This window comes from Paroedura picta, chromosome 5, assembly GCF_049243985.1.
Source record: "Paroedura picta isolate Pp20150507F chromosome 5, Ppicta_v3.0, whole genome shotgun sequence".
Taxonomy (NCBI): Eukaryota; Metazoa; Chordata; class Lepidosauria; order Squamata; family Gekkonidae; genus Paroedura; species Paroedura picta.
This window is the reverse complement of record NC_135373.1, coordinates 30,619,462-30,636,033: the sequence shown is the minus strand read 5'-3', so window position 1 is coordinate 30,636,033 and position 16,572 is coordinate 30,619,462. Positions and strand designations below refer to the sequence as shown.

Genomic DNA, 16,572 nt, shown 5'->3' with positions numbered 1-16,572 from the left:
TGGGGAAGAAGGGACAGATAGACATAACAGTGTAGACCAGGGGTAGTCAAACTGCGGCCCTCCAGATGTCCATGAACTACAATTCCCATGAGACCCCTGCCAGCATTTGCTGGCAGGGGGCTCCTGGGAATTGTAGTCCATGGACATCTGGAGGGCCGCAGTTTGACTACCCCTGGTGTAGACCATGGTGGGTGGGTGTGGACACAGTCCATCCCCTAGACCAGGGGTAGTCAAATTGTGGCCCTCCAGATGTGCATGGACTACAATTCCCATGAGCCACTGCCAGCATTCACTGCAGGGGCTCATGGGAATTGTAGTCCACACACATCTGGAGGGCCGCAGTTTGACTACCCCTAGTCTAGACTGACTGATATATATTTTCCAGTGATTCATTTGCCCATTCTCCAGCAGGGGGCTCCATAATTTAGGAAGTCATTTGGAAAGGAGAGAAAGACCCATCCCAGAAAAAGTCACTTTAGGATCTGTTGTATGATACGCAGGGATGCTGACTGATTTTATGTCAGAGGGGAAAACGGGGGGCAGGAGGAATTTATTACACTATGGAGTCCCAGCTTTGTTTTAAACAGCCCAGTTTAAATCCACGCTTTGCCCCCAAAATATTTGTCCACCTCAGGATTTCAAATCACATTTATGATACATTTTAAAGACCAAAAAAAGTTGCGCGAAGGAATTTTGAAGATTCCTCCATGATAAAATCCAGTGACTAGATGATAAGGGGTCCAAATGCAAGACTAGCCGTGGCCAGAAGGAGGAGAGGAGATAAGGCCAACCTCCAAGGACACATTTTGGTGCGTGACGTGGGTACATGAGGACACCCAGAGGACATCTCTGCAGGAAGACGGCCAAGGATCTCCACAAAGCCAAAAAAGGTTCTCTTCCATCACCGGATGCAAGACAGCTTGACCAGCTGGAGGTCCTCACATTGTGGTGTAGTGATATATGACCAGAAGGACCACAGGGCACTAAAGGGTGTGGGGAGAGAGTGGATATCAGTAGGCAAATTTCTCAGTAGCCCCATAGCTATTGGTTTCCTCCCCCAATCAACAAACCACACAACTGGGAATTACCGTGAACATCAGGATAGCAAAGCCGAACCAAGAGACTCCCCAGGCGTAGCTGTCTACTGCATGCTTAATGTGCTCAAAGCAGCCCTGGAGCAAGGAAGGATAACAGGGTGAGAACTTCTTACAGAGGGGAGGAGCAAAGGACAGATCAATACATGAAGCTGCCTTATACTATATCAGAGCAGTGGCCTGTCAAACTGAGACAAGCAGTTGCTCTCCAGGGTCTCAAAACTGAGGTCCTTCACATCTGGTCCTTTTAAAGTGGAAATGCTAGGGACTGAACCAGCGGCCTTCTGCAGGCCAAGCAGATGCTCTAGCTCTCAAACACAGGAAGTGATCTTAATAGGTTTACCAAATCCAGCATCATCGAAGCCAACTGGCAGTTTCTGTCTAAGGCAGAGAAGTGGCATTTCACTAGGTATGTCTGAGATTGAACCTAGGACATTCTGCATGTAGAACATCCACTCCCTGCCACAGAGTCTTGGCTCCCTTCCATAGGGTGAGAGACGGAGCGTTTCCAGGATATGGTGACTGGGGCGCATGTCCTGGGTGCTGGTTGAGAGAGGTGTGGGAAGACTCTGGCAAGTCAGTCAGTGGGCAACCTGCCCTTGGCCTGGTCCTTCAGTGTCGAGCGGGCTGGTCAGTTGAGGAGATGTGCAGGATGGGTGGGCTGACCAGCAAAGGATATATGCAGGGCTGGTGGGCAGGGAAAACATGCAGGATGGGCCACATGAGGTGGGCAGGTGGGTGGAGGGGATGCAAGGGTATGCAGGCAGAAGAGACACTCAGAGTGGGCGGGCAAGACACGTGGGGTGGACCAGAATAGGTGCATGGAGACCTAACTGACATATATACAGCAAGGCGTCCGTGCATTTCAATGAACAGAGTTCTTATTTGGCCTAAGAGGGGTGGAGAAGGGTAGTGAACAATAGTTATAAGAGCTTCTGTGAGGATCTGGAGGGCACAGAGCGAGCCAGAGGAGACAGGGCAGGCCAGAGGAGGAGAGACATGGGGCAGGTAGGTCACTGCAGGAGACATGCAGGGCATGTAGCCGGCTGGCAGGGGAGATGGGCAGGACGAGCATGTTGGTGGAGGAGATGTGTGGGATGTACAGCAGGAGGATTGCCGGTACACACCCCCATGTCCTAATCCCCCGCCCCGTGTCACCCCGCCCCACCCACCTGCTTGCCCCAGTCACCAAACGGGCTAGGAGAGCCACTGAGTGAGAGTGTGGCTTCCTTCCCTAAGTCCCAGCGGGGAAGCTGGCAGCACTCTTTGACCCGGGGAAGAAGGCTTCGTTCGATTCCAGGAACAGCAGAGGAAACATGGAGGATTCCCCATACCTTGGTATTGATATAGTCGACGTGCCCCAGTCTGCAGCCTTCTTCGTTGATGATGACGAAGTTGGGGTCCCGCTTACAACAGTAGAACGGCCAGGGGGCCACCACCTCGGGGTACCTGCTGCGGAAGACCGAGGTGTAGTTTACCCAGTCCATTGGAGTGTTGGTGCCGCAGCATTGTTGCTAGAGAGGGAAGGGAGGGCAGAAGGTCACACTGGTTAGCTAATTGCTAGGAGTGGTGCAGGACTATGCACGAATTGCCAGAATGCCCCTCTGATCTGTCACACCAGGAGCCAGTTCCATTGGCAGGGGCTGGGAAGGGAAGCAGGAACGTTACTGAGTTGCTGTCAGAGGGACAAACCATCCACCTTGTACTTCCCAGAGAGACTGGCCATGTTGAATAAATTCTCAGAGTTCTCAAAGCCTGAAGAATGTTTCAAGGGTTTCTCAGAATGTTTTAAAAGAATGTTTCAGGGCCGCCCTAAGCATTACTGGAGACAGATGTGCCACTTCCCTACATCCCAGCCATGATCTGAGAGGAGCATACAGCTTGGCTTCCGCCACCAAGCCCACCGATTGGCCTTGACCAAGTCCCAAATTGGCCAAATTGAACTCTGGGCTCCTTTCGTCCGCTGAGATCCCCTAGGGTTGGAGCATGTTACCTCCATCATGAAGCGGTCCCACATCCGGGTGAGCTCCCGGCCTTGGTATGTGTCCGTAGCATAGTAGGTCAGCATCTGTTTGGTGACCAAGTTGGAATTCGAAACCACCTGGGTGGGGAAGGGAGAAGAAACTATGCGGGTGAGTGACATTCCCCAACTTCTGCACACAAGCCGCACACTCTGAAAAGTCTGCTTTGCAAAGAACCCGGTTAAAAAAAGTATCCGCAAGGACTCTTCTTCCCTTACAGCCATTTCTGAATACTGCATGGTCTATGCCAGCTCCTCTGGCTGCCAGAGGTTAGACAAGTGGGGACAGAATATTTCCACTGGGGACATCTTCCCCATAGAATGTGCTCCCCAAGGACAGTGGGCTGAAGTGGGAGAAGAAAGTGAGAAAGCCCATTTCCCCAGTGGTTGGATACACCCCAGTGTTTCTCAGCTAAGTTGGTTTTCTAGGCTTGGAAGACAAAAACGGATGCAATCCTAGACCAAATCCTCACTGGAAAGCACTGCAAACTTTTGAGCAAATCTTTTTTCTTCCCTTTCCTCTCCCCACAACAGGCACCCTGTGAGGTGGGTGAGGCTGAGAGAGCCCAGATATTCCTGCTCGGTCAGAACAGCTTTATCAGTGCTGTGGGGAACCCAAGGTCACCCAGCTGGCTGCATGTGGAGGAACGGGGAATTAAACCCGGCTCGCCAGATTAGAAGTCCTCACTCCTAACCACTACACCAAGCTGGCTCTTGCACTTCCCCCAGAACCCTCCCCCCCAGAAAGGCTTTGAGACACAAAACGTCTTAGTAGTTTTTAGTTTGTGGCACCTTCTTCCCAGACCAAGCCATGACCTTCTGTCCTCATCAGAAATGGCATAATTAGAAGATACCCTCCCCCCCCCCCATACTTACAAAGTCACGGTGAGTGTAGGCTGTGATGCAAGATGCACATTCAAACAAGTAGACAACTAGGATCAGGACCAGATACTGAGGACATAAAACAATAAAGTGAGACTCCAGCAGGGGCAGGATAACGTCAACCTTACCTGTTGGACTAAGAAGCCGAAGTGGAAAGCAGGCTTGGGTGACCCGTCCCTTCTTTCTATGGGCACAGAAATCTGTCTTCTCCTGACTTAAACTCTTGGTCCATCAATGTCAGGAGGGTCTGTCCTAGTGGGCAGCTGCTCTTCAGGTTAGGGGTACTATCCTCCAGATGGGGTCTGGGGAACGTCATGGAATTACAACTCCAGCCTACAGAGATCAGTCCTTCTGGAGAAAATGGAGGGTTTGAAGGCTGGGCTCTGTGGCATTGTACCCCACTGGGGTCCCTGTCCTCCCCAGGCTCCACCCCCAAATTTCCAGGACATCCCTGATCTGAAGCTGGCAACCCTATCCTCCAACCACCATTGGTAGCCAAGGAGGAATTGGTGATCCTAACTCAGGCAGAAGTCTTTCACATCTGGTTCTTTCATCTGGAGATGCCAGGGATTGAACCTGGGACCTTCTGCATCCAAAGTAGGTGTTCCATCACTAAGCCATGGCCCCTCTCCAATACACATCTTTGGAAATTTTTAATCAGAGGCTGGATAGCCATCTGATGGAGAGGCTGATTCTGTGAATGCTCAAGGGGGTGGCAGGTTACAGTGGATGAGCAATAGGGTTGTGAGTGTCCTGCATAGTGCAGGGGGTTGGACTCGATGCCCCAGGAGGTCCCTTCCAACTCTATGATTCTATGATTGTCTTTCTAAAGACTCCAGACCGTATTGTCCTGCAGTCATTATAGGATGGATGTGAATGCAATGCCCTGAGCACCATGCAAGCATCCCTTCTTCCAGCCACCGCCTGTTTCTAGAGCTCTGTTCCCAGCAATCAGGGGACGAGTGTCCAAGCTTCCCTTGCCTCTTTCTCTATAGTGATGGATTGAATCAGACTCCCTCCCCCTCCCCCAGATCTTGCATTCATAGACACCCATTTGCGGTCCCTGCTGCCCTCACTCACCAGTAACACCATAAGACGGTTTCCACGCACCAGGCTGATAATACCAAAGACACAGACACAGAAGAAGGCAAAACCAGTGAAGATGGAGATCCAGGCGCCTGCGTAGACATCATCTTTGCCAGAGACCCCCAGGATGGGGTACACACTGTACGGATCTGCTGTCACCCAGATGGACTCGGCATAGAGGGCCAACCCAGCGAGCTGCATCAACATGAGAGACTGTTAGCGTGACTTGTGGTCATACTTCGCATGCTCACCTTTTAAAGGATGCTATGGCCAAGAATCCTGCTCCATCAATAGAGGAAGAGATGTACAATTGCTTTGGCACACTTACAGGGTTTGCAACCCCCCAGGCAGGGCCTGGAGATCTCCCACTATTATACTAGATCTCCATATGTTAGCGATCAATTCTCCAGGAGAAAATGGCTGCTTTAGAGGGTGGAGTCTATGCCACTGTACCCAACTGAGGTTTCTCCGTTTTCCAAAACCCATCCTCCTGAGTCTCTAGCCCCCCCCCCAAATAATCAGGTATTTCCTAGCCCAGAGCTGGTAACCCTATGCACTCACCATAATTACAATATTGGCCATCACCAACAAGCCTACGATAAAAGGTGACCCTTTTTCTGCCATGTTGCCTGGAAATGGCTCTTTTCCCGTAGCTCAGTTTCTGAAAGAGGCGGAAAGAAAATGAAGGTACACGGGGTAAACCGTTTAGGACAAGAACTTCTTCCACCAAGTTTGAAGGGTTTATGATTCTGGTTCTTCTAAATAACATACAAATACATTGAATGAATGAATGAATGAATGAATGAATGAATGAATGAATGAATGAATGAATGAATGAATGAATGAATGAATGAATGAATGAATGAATGAATGAATGAATGAATGAAATCCCATTTGAATGTGTGTATGTTATCCATCTCCAACTGTCCGGTCATGAAGCTCTACCTCCTGTGATTGAAAGGCCTGAAACGGCAGACACATTTAGTTGGGAAGGAGGCGCTGCTAGTGAACATGTGTGTGGCCATCACTGTGGCCATCACAGCTCCCACCTCTTGGGCCATGTACTAATAAGAGCAGCATGTTTGTGATTCAGGTCACTTAGCAGTGCAGAAGGTTCCTCTACAGTGCGTCCTTGGCCAGGTCCTCCACTCTCTGTGGTACATTTCTTAATATCCGGCACTTTTGGCCCAGACACTAGTGATGTCATAACTCTGCTCCCTTTCCTGTCACATGACCCCGATGCCACCCATCTGAGGTTCTCTGGGTCCCATGTTACCTGGGGATTAAGGATGGGTCTCTGGTCTAGAAAGACTGAAGACAATAGATGAAGAAGACACCAATTCCAGCCTGTTTTGTCACCGTGTCCCTCACAACCACCAGCCTCTCCAATATGCAAAGATACTCGTTAATATAACAACTAGATCTTTGTGTCAAGAGGGAATGATCTTTGCCTGAAGTTAGGATTCATGGACATATGGAGAAAAGTTCCCCCACCCCCATTATGAACATTCCTCTTCCACTGAGCCCATGAGACCTGCTTTTAGACGACATGCTTTAATTCACCCCGCTTTGGGGGTTGGAATAATCCATTTTACAGCTTGTTTATGGCAGCGTTCCCTTTTTAGAAGCAGATTTTAAAATATTTAACTTTTGTGGAACCAAGCAGTAAAGCAGCTTTAAAATATTATTTATAAGCACATCTGGTGACGCATGGCTGGGACAATGCTCATGGATTCACAGAGACAGGTTTTCATTAAAAAGAAGACTCGGAAACACACACACACACACCCTTCAAAAGGAGCTGTGCAAAATGTGGGGCTGTAGATGAGTGACAGCACAATTAGGAAAGTGTCCACATCTGGATAGCATCTCAGATGCTAAGCAGGATTAGATGGGAGACCACCAAAGACATCCATGGCCACTACGTAGAGGCAGACAATGGCAAACCATCTCTAAACCTGTCTTGCCCTGAAAACCCAATGGGGGCTGCCATAAATTGACGGTCACTAGACAGCTTTTTTGGCCAAGACCAGATGCATTGAATTAATTGCAATGTATTGGATGGGGGATACGCTTCTAGGTAACACTGTGTGTGAATGAGATCTTGGGGTACTTGTGGATTGTAAACTAAACATGAGCAGGCAGTGTGATGCAGCGGTAAAAAAGGCGAGCGACGAAGATGATCTGGGGCCAAGGGACCAAGCCTATGAAGATAGGTTGAGGGAATTGGGAATGTTCAGCCTGGAGAAAAGGAGGTTGAGAGGGGACATGATAGCCCTCTTTAAGTATTTGAAAGGTTGTCATTTGAAGGAGGGCAGGATGCTGTTCCCATTGGCTGCAGAGGAAAGGACACTCAGTAATGGGTTTAAACTACAAGTACAACGATATAGGCTAGATATCAGGAAAAAAATTTTCACAGTAGTTCAATAGTGGAATAGGCTGCCTAAGGAGGTGGTGAGCTCCCCCTCACTGGCAGTCTTCAAGCAAAGGTTGGATACACACTTTTCTTGGATGCTTTAAGATGCTTAGGGCTGATCCTGCGTTGAGCAGGGGGTTGGACTAGATGGCCTGTATGGCCCCTTCCAACTCTATGATTCTATTATTCTATGTATTCTCAATACATGAACCAATTCAATGGCATTTAAATAGTGAGGAACTCTGGATGGGAAGACTCCTCTAGATCCCTCTCTGCTTACCTTGGAGATGATGACCACTCAACTTCCACGGGTTGACGAGATAGAACTGAAAAACAGAACCATTTGTAAAGCAGAGGTAGGAAGAGGAATATTCCATGCTCAGGTTTCCAAAACAAGTCTTCAGAAAAAGCTGTCTCCAAAGATGATTCCTTTGTTAATTTGCTTATTTCATTTCTACCCACCTTTCTGCTAGAATCATAGGGTTGGAAGGGGACCTCCAGGGTCATCTAGTCCAACCCCCTGCAGAATGCAGGAAATGGCCACAAGATCCAAGCACTTACACAATCTCTTCGGTCCACCTACTTACAATCTGCCCAAATTCACAGAATCAGCATTTCTGTCAGATGGCTATCTAGCCTCTGCTTTAAAAACTTCCAAAGAAGGAGAACCTGCCACTTTATCTCCTCCACTTTATCCTCACAACAACCCTGTGAGGAATGTTAGGCCCAAGGTCATTGAGCAAGCTTCCATGGCACAATGGGCATTCTCCTAGCCTAGTTCTAAAAGCCTAATCTCTGTACCACACTGGCTTTCTATTTAGGTTTCATATTGGGGGAGGTGGGGAGATAGAAATGCTTATGTTGAGAAAGATCGTTTTTGAAAAATGTAGCCTGCCCTGTATCTATAGATGGCAGATTATGTTATTTTATTGCATCTCTCAGCTTCACAACACTTTTGCAACACGGCTTTTCAGTCGGTAGCCTGTTGTTGGCTTCATCCAGAGGACGCAGGCAGAGCTCGGCCTGAAGCAGACAAACATTTTGCAGATTCAAGTGGGTAGCCGTGTTGGTCTGAAGTAGCACAACAAAACCAGAGTCCAGTAGCCCCTTTAAGACCAACAAAGATTTATTCAAGGCGTGAGCTTTCGAGTGCAAGCACCCTTCGTCAGAACTCCAAAGCTCACGCCTTGAATAAACATTTTGCAGTTTTGTTTGCACACTCTATAATAGTGTTGTTGACTGATTGGTTTATTAATTACTGTTTAATGTTTATTGTTCATTGTTATGGATTTTAGGGGATTGGGCTTTTTATGTGAGCCGCCTCAAGCCTTTGGGGGGATGCGGGATACAATAATAATAATAATAATAATAATAATAATAATAATAATAATAATAATAATAATTTCCAGCACCGATCTAGAAGAAGAGTTGGTTCTTATATAATGTTTTCCTCCACCCAAAGGAGTCTCAAAGCAGCTTATATTCGCTTTCCCTTTCCTCTCCCCACAACAGACACCCTGTGAGGTGGGTGAGGCTGAGGGAGCCCTGATATCACTGCTTGGTCAGAACAGCTTTATCAGTGCTGTGGTGAGCCCAAGGTCACCCAGCTGGCTGCATGTGGAGAAGTGCAGAATTATACCCGGCTCGACAGATTAGAAGTCCGTGTTCCTAACCACTACACCAAGCTGGTTCTCTAGGCTTCAGACCAACACAGCTGCTCACTATCTTTGGCATTTCCAGCCAGTTTCAGGTAAATAAATAGATCCTAGAGAAGCAGAGGATTTGCCTGTGTTTTAGCCACCCTAACCCCACACAACATAACATGCCTTTATACCTCAAGGAAACAATTCACAATGCTGTGGGGAGATAAAGGGGATGCAGAAGCTGTTTGACTGGCTGTGGACTTGAGTCACCAACTCTGGGTTTGGAATAACCTGGAGACTTTGGGTGTGGAGCCTGCAGAGGGCGGGGTTTAGGGAAAGGAGATACTTCAATGGGGTCTCATGGCACACATCCACCTTCTAAGGGGCCATTTTATCCGGGGGACTGATCTCCAGTTTGGTGTAGTGGTTAGGAGTGTGGACTTCTAATCTGGCAAGCTGGGTTTGATTCAGTGTTCTTTCTTCACATGCAGCCAGCTGGGTGACCTTGGGCTGGCCACAGCACTGAGAAAGCTGTTCTGACTGAGTAGTAATATCAGGGCTCTCTCAGCCTCGCCTCCCTCACAGGGTGCCTGTTGTGGGGAGAGGAAAGGGAAGGCGAATGTAAGTTGCTTTAAGACTCCTTCGGGTAGAGAAAAGCGGCATATAAGAACCAACTCTTCTTCTTCAGCTCTCTCAGCCTCACCTCCCTCTCAGGACGTCTGTTGTGGGGAGAGGAAAGGGAAGGCAACTGTAAGCTGCTTTGGGAAACGCGGCATATAAGAACCAACTCTTCTTCTTCTTCTGTTGCCAGCAGACTAACTGTAATTCCAGGGGATCCCCAGGCCCCACCTGGAAGCTGGCATCCTGACAGTGGGCTCAGGAGGGAGAGTGAATGTTTGTCCCAAGGTATCCACTCAACACCAGTTTGGACCAACAAAGGCGGGTTTAACTGGCCAGGAGGGAAAGACCTACTGGGCAGCATTATAAGAATTATACGGATTCCAGGGGGAGGGGGGAATAGGAGAGGGACAGCAACTGGCCATTCAAGCTTGCTCGATGAATGATCCCCACCACTCCCAATGACTCTGGAAACACCACTCACATAATACCGAGTAGACCAGGGGTAGTCATACTGCGGCCCTCCAGATGTCCATGGACTACAATTCCCATGAGCCCCTGCCAGCGAATGCTGGCAGGGGCTCATGGGAATTGTAGTCCATGGACATCTGGAGGGCCGCAGTTTGACTACCCCTGGAGTAGACAAACAGCTCCCAGGTCAAAGAACATCCGCCAGCCTATTGGGTACAAATCTGAGGTTCTGACTTGACAGTCCTCAACAATGCTTGAGTGGTGAGGAGAATCCATCCTTGAAAATACCTTGCAAGTTGTGGCAGTGACTGACATCCGTCTCTGGTGTGAAGCCAGCTCCGACTCCGGAAGGCTGAGCCTTTTCGTGAACCCCTCAGGTGCTACTTGACATGAGTTTAGTTCTCACAGAACCAACCCCCTCGGGTACCCCCTTCCCAAAATGGGAAACCCTCCCTTAGCTCTCAAGCTGTAATCACTGGGACGTTCTGGCATATTTCAGTTTTGCTAACTCTGTCATGCTTCAACAAAATTAATGTGTTTTCATTTCATCACGTTCATGTAATACTCTGGACTTCTCTCTGTGTTCTCCCCCCCCCCTTTTGTCTTGATTCTTTTCTTCTTGTATGTTTTATTTAAGGATAATACGAGAAGAATTAAATTAAAAACGTCATTCTAGGTTTATTTGGCATGACAGGTTTGACTAGGGTGGCCAACCTTTCTGGGGATTGAAGATTATCATTATGTATCGTACGGCATGTGTATACTATAGCCGGAAGATCCTGGCCAAGTTGGAACCTGCTTAGCTTCTGAGATGTGATAAGGTCAGGTTTGCTACAGGATTTGGGGTAGAGTAGAACTTCAACGGAGTATAATTTTGTAGAGTCCCCCCTTCAAAGCAGCTATTTTCTCTAGATCACCTTCACCTGTAGAGCCATTATAAATCTAGGAGTTCTCCAGGGCCCTCCCAAAGGTTGGGAACCCTAGGTTCAACTTTCCATCTGCATGCAACACCTGGGGCATTTCCGCACATCAGTGAAAAAATGTTATACCAGCTGAATGGCAAAGCGCTATTTTTTTCGCGCTTCCGAGCCCCTCCTCACCTTTTCTGCTGTCTTGTTTTTGTCTGCGCCTTTTAGCATATCTCACCCTCCACAACTGCTGCTGGGAATGGCGGAAGAGAGCAATGTGCCTTATATGTGTTGTGCTTCCACCTGTCAATCAATGCAGGCAACTTGCGCTTTAAAATGGAGGATGTAGTGAGCCCAGATTCTGGATACTGATGACATCATATGGAGGGGCCAGAATATAAAGACTATGTAAGGTAAGCATTTCACTACATATAATGGGTGTGGAAATGCCCCTAATTCTGTAAGAAAATGACACAAATCTAGGCTGCACGATGGGGCAAGGTTTCTTTTTAAAGCCCCAAAGACTCAGGAATTTTCCAGAAGTAACACTGGCAAGCTGTAGAAAGAGCAATTGTTCAGTAGTAACTTGTAGACTAAAGAGTATATGAAAAAGTGTGCAGTGACTCACAAAAGCTTATACCTCACCATAAAATTTTAGTCTTTAAGGCACTCTTTTGCTTTTGAGCCAGTTTGGTGTAGTGGTTAGGAGTACGGACGTCTAATCTGGCGAGCTGGGTTTGATTCTGCACTCCCCCACATGCTACCAGCTGGGTGACCTTGGGCTCACCACAGCACTGATGAAGCTGTTCTGACCGAGCAGTAATATCAGGGCTCTCTCAGCCTCACCCACCTCACAGGGTGTCTGTTGTGGGGAGAGGAAAGGGAAGGTGATTGTAAGCCGCTTTGAGACTCCTTCAGGTAGAGAAAAGCAACATATAAGAACCAACTCTTTTTCTTTTTCTGCTACAATAGACAGACTAACATGGCTACCCATCTTGAGTCATGGCTGCAAGGGATGATTTGGTGTGTGATCCACAAGAAGCTTCGCCCTTGCTTGTCTTCGATTGGTAGAATGCCGTTGCTACCAAGGGCTGAAACCTCTGTAAGAAATGCATAGGAGGGATGGAGGGGTAGGGGAATATTGACTTTCATACCCTGCTCAGCTGCTTGGGCTATGTAAACAAGGAGATAACTAATCAAGAGTGGTCAAGTAGATTTTCTAGCTTTCCACTGGCCGCTGTACCAAGTTGTACCGAGATGTCAGTAAGTGATATCAGTCTCATGAACACAGGGGAGGAGAGTTTCCAAAAGGTCACAGATCGAAAGGCTTGAGTCCAGGCCTTATTTTCATATGAACATGCATGAGGGCAGCTCCATTTTGGAAATAGTCCCATTATTCAGAAAAATGTAGCGACAAGCGGATTTTCGACCGTTATGTTGAAATAATGTGGAAACACATTCCACATTATGGGCATGGTGGTGGCTGGCCAGGGCCCACTCAGTCCACTGCCACCGGTCTTTGGTGCCCAGCCCTGGCCCCTCCCCTGGCCCACAGGTGCGCTGAGCTGTGCTTGCTCCACTATGACCCACCTTTGAGGGCCACTCACTCTGCCATTGCTGGGGCTGCTGATGCCTCCACTGCTGGCTGCCTCCCTGCCTCTTATGCTGCCCTCTGGGGGGCGAGACAGGCATCACATTCATGATGATTTCCCCAAACACACCATAAGATGTGTTTCCACATCAAAACCCAGATTCTGCAGCCCCTGTGGCTGACTGCAAAGAGATTTGGCTTTTTATGCGGCCAGGTTCATTGAAGTTCTCTTTTTATTTTTCTTTGCTTGCTGTAATGAAAAGCCCTGATACCAATGAGTTGAGTGTGCATAGTATTCCCAAGTTCCAACCCCAAATCTCCAGAATTTCTGAAGCCAGAACAGGTAACTCTAGCAAGGAATCTGTTGAGAGTCAAGGACAGATCCCCCTCTGTTAGGAGGCACATATTTAATTCCAGCAACTCCACTCCTTCTGGGGCAGATATGGTCCTTATCAGGAGGGTTATTTAAAGTATTTTTCTTGTTGCTGAATTTATAAAGATCTTATTTTTGATATACCTGGAGAGCCCCAGGTGGGTAGCAGCTCCTACCACCCTGCCTACGGTGGTCCAGCTTTTGCAGATATTGTTATTCACACTATTAGATATAATAACAAGCTGGAAGTCCATGAAGAATGGGGGCAGGGGGACAATGTTGAAATCCTACCCAGCCCCAGATCTCCCCTTCCAGAATCTTCTAAAATCTTAGGAGCTTGTTGGGAACTACCCCCTCCTCCAATAGTGGCTTAGCTGTCCTCAACATTTCATCCCCTCTAGTCTCATCCAGATTTTGAATGCATTTCTGCTTTTCTCAATTGGCAACACACGAAAATCACTTTCCACCTATACATTATAGGGTGGCCAACTCAAGATTCAGAAATCCCGTGATCTGACCCTAGGGGGGAGTAGAATTTAGGAAGGAGAGGAACTGTGTTACAGTATAATGCCTGGGATCCTATTTCCCGAAATAGCTTTTCTCTTCAGAAAAAGCTGAACCAGTGTTTTAAATAAATAAACATGCAAACAATTAATGTAATCTGGAGACCATTTGCAATCCAGGGAAATCTTCATCCCCCACCTGGAAGTAGGCAACCCTAGGGACACCCACAAGTAACTAGAGATCAACTGGTTGGACCTTGGGTAGAAGTCAATTGCACGTGAAGAGCATCCTCCTAGGTGTAAAGTAACTAGAGATCCTTCACACCTAGGAGGATGCTCTTCACGTGCAATTGACTTCTACCCAAGGCCCAACCAGTTTGCTATTAGATACAGTGATGCTCAAGTATCACTAACCAACTTCCCTGCTCTCCTAAAAATAGTCACCAGCACCAGGCATATTCTGAGTAGTAGGCTCTGCCTACCCCAAAAGCAGTCCGCTCAACAAAGCCTTTACTCACCTGTCCACTGTATACTAGTCAACTCCAACCCGTTCTGCCAGATAGAGCAGGCTGAGAACTGCCCTTTATATGTTTACCCAGGTAAGGGGTGAGGGGGTTAGATGACTGGACTGGATTTTCCGGATTGGAGTCTGGAGGGACTAGTTGAAAAAAGGCTGGTTGTCTTCTGTTTTTCCTGGTCCAGCTTGGGGATGCCCCGCCTAGGAACAGGTTGACTGACCGGCTCTAGCATAGTGGGGTCCAGATAATTAATTGGGGGGCAAGAATTTCCCCTGCAAGTGTTCAGCAGAAGCTTAACAATTTAAGGGAGAACACGGAGGGGGTAAACTGGAAGGTGGCCAGCCAAATGGGGAGAAGTTTCAAATGGGCTGCCCAATGCTACGGACGGAAGTATTGGCTGGGCAGTTCTACATCCAGATTGCTGCAAACCGATTCTCATGATGTTCAAGTCATCAGCTTAATGCCGAAACGCTTAACCCTGTTTGATATTTCCGGGATACCCTTTAATCCATGGCTGCTAACTGTGAAACACATTGGGGGAGGGGGGGGACACCCAAATCCATCTAGGGATTAAAACAACAACCCAAAACAACTAGCTATTTCAAATAAACATGACAAAAAAACATCTAGAAGCATAAGGCATCGGATTGAAGCCCTGCTGCTGAGGGTGTTTATGGTTTGAAAGAAGCATGTTTCCGATCAGGGATCGCTTTAGGAGAGCTGATTCTCCTATCAAACCCATGGAGCCGTGGCTTTAACAGTGGCTATTAACAGGTGAGCACATTCTGCATTGGAAGTGCTTCACCTCCTGATTTGGGCAGAGCAAATCGGGATACAGACACAGGAACAGACTGTTTTTTTCTCCCTTGCCGTTTTCTTACTCTAGAATATGATTTGCAACCTACAGCTTTTGAAAAAAAAATAAAGAAAATGAAATGTGTAAGTTAAGGTGTGCTGGAAGTGCCAGGATGTAAGGAGAATGAGAGGGAAATATCTGGATGGGACAAAAAGGGGGGGGGAAAGATGCCACCATGGTGTAGAGGTTAAGAAGGTTGGCCTCTAATGTGGAGAACTGAAATTGATTGTCCGCCCCTCCACAGGAAGCCAGCTCGGTGACCTTGGGCCAGTCCCAGTTCTCTCAGAGCTCAATCAGCCTCACAGGGTGTCTGTTTTGGGGAGAGGAAGGTCATTTGAAGCCAATTTGAGAAAAGCAAGATATAAAAAACAGGTGTTATTCTTTAGAGAAAGGAAAGAAGAAGAGTTGGTTCTTATATGCCGCTTTTCTCTATCCGAAGGAGTCTCAAAGCGGCTTACATTCGCCTTCCCTTTCCTCTCCCCACAACAGACACCCTGTGGGATGGGTGAGGCTGAGAGAGCCCTGATATCACTACTCAGTCAGAAAGGAATAGAGAGAAACAGTTGCCTGTATTTCGAGTGCAAACCATGCACAAATTTATGCCAGTGTGCTGAAAAAGTCATGCAAGGTGGTCCTCATTCCTTATAATGATTCCTTGAGATACCATGCATGCGTTTCCTCTTAAAATGACTTTCAGAGCCACTATTTGGGCTGAGGAAAACATAATGGATAGATCCATGTGTCTATTAGCAGTCACTTAAATTGTACATTTTCAGTTATGTAGGTGGCTTTTCCCATACTGGCTCTGTTGACTATTGTTGTCTCTGTATTTTGGTGCCATTTCACTCTTGTAAGGGTAAAAGCTGGATGATGCTTACTCTAGAGCAGGGGTAGTCAACCTGTGGTCCTCCAGATGTTCATGGACTACAATTCCCATGAGCCCCTGCCAGCAAACGCTGGCAGGGGCTCATGGGAATTGTAGTCCATGAACATCTGGAGGACCACAGGTTGACTACCCCTGCTCTAGACAACACTGCTTTTTAGCCAGTGTTTTTAGCCAAGATGTGCCAATTTATAGTGCAACAATAATTTTGTGTGATTACCATCAAGAGAGATGAAGTCAAAATCCCTGGATCTATGCCAATGTTTAAGAGATCCGGGGGCGGGGGAAGGGGGCAGAATTATTATCTAACCAGCAATAATAATAGCCCAGCCAGCCCTACTCCCGTACTTTTAGTAGGAGTCTGATTTGCAGAAAACAGCAGATGAAGCTTTTGATGGCCTGGAGCAAACTCCGTTGCTTCCTCCCTGGCCAATTTTCTCCCATGGAAATGCTGTTAAAAGAGGCCGCTCCTTAACCGCATCCATCAGTAATTCCAGATTTCTCTCCTGTCCTTTCTCTCCTGGCATTTTTATGTCCTGGTTGTGTCCTAGCAGAAGGACCGCCAGCGCTTGGAGGGGGGCAAAGACCCTTTTTCACATAATTTATCATCCCCACTTGGTGTAAAGGTTAGGAGTGTGGACTTCTACCCTGGTGAGCCGGGTTTGATTCTATACACCCCCACATGCAGCCAGCTGGGTGACCTTGGTCTT

The 16,572-nt window shown here is 47.7% G+C and overlaps 2 protein-coding genes across 3 annotated transcripts in view; both read right to left on the bottom strand.

Annotated features, from left to right (window-relative positions):
- APLP1 (amyloid beta precursor like protein 1) overlaps positions 1-16,572 on the bottom strand; it is a 131,415-nt gene that overhangs the window by 56,420 nt on the left and 58,423 nt on the right. The window lies entirely within an intron of this gene.
- Positions 637-14,193, bottom strand: UPK1A (uroplakin 1A). Of its 2 annotated transcripts, XM_077340906.1 has the most exons (9): positions 14,124-14,181; positions 7,779-7,824; positions 5,644-5,743; positions 5,077-5,277; positions 3,991-4,065; positions 3,088-3,195; positions 2,429-2,608; positions 1,089-1,172; positions 637-983 (listed from the first exon to the last, which is right to left on the bottom strand). In XM_077340906.1, the coding sequence occupies exons 3-9, from the start codon at positions 5,704-5,706 to the stop codon at positions 939-941; spliced, it is 756 nt and encodes a 251-aa protein (XP_077197021.1). In that variant the 5' UTR covers positions 5,707-5,743; positions 7,779-7,824; positions 14,124-14,181; the 3' UTR covers positions 637-938. The 2 variants fall into 2 exon arrangements, with proteins under 2 accessions (XP_077197021.1, XP_077197022.1); XM_077340907.1 differs by lacking the exon at positions 7,779-7,824 and having other exon boundaries at positions 14,124-14,193.

Bases quoted from the DNA above. Each gene is read 5' to 3' on its own strand.
- UPK1A (XM_077340907.1), bottom strand. From the start codon at position 5,706: ATGGCAGAAAAAGGGTCACCTTTTATCGTAGGCTTGTTGGTGATGGCC. The intron at 1,173-2,428 runs GTATGGGGAATC...TCCTTGCTCCAG, and splicing joins TCGACTATATCAATACCAAG to GGCTGCTTTGAGCACATTAA. The intron at 984-1,088 runs GTAATTCCCAGT...CACACCCTTTAG, and splicing joins TTGCTATCCTGATGTTCACG to TGCCCTGTGGTCCTTCTGGT.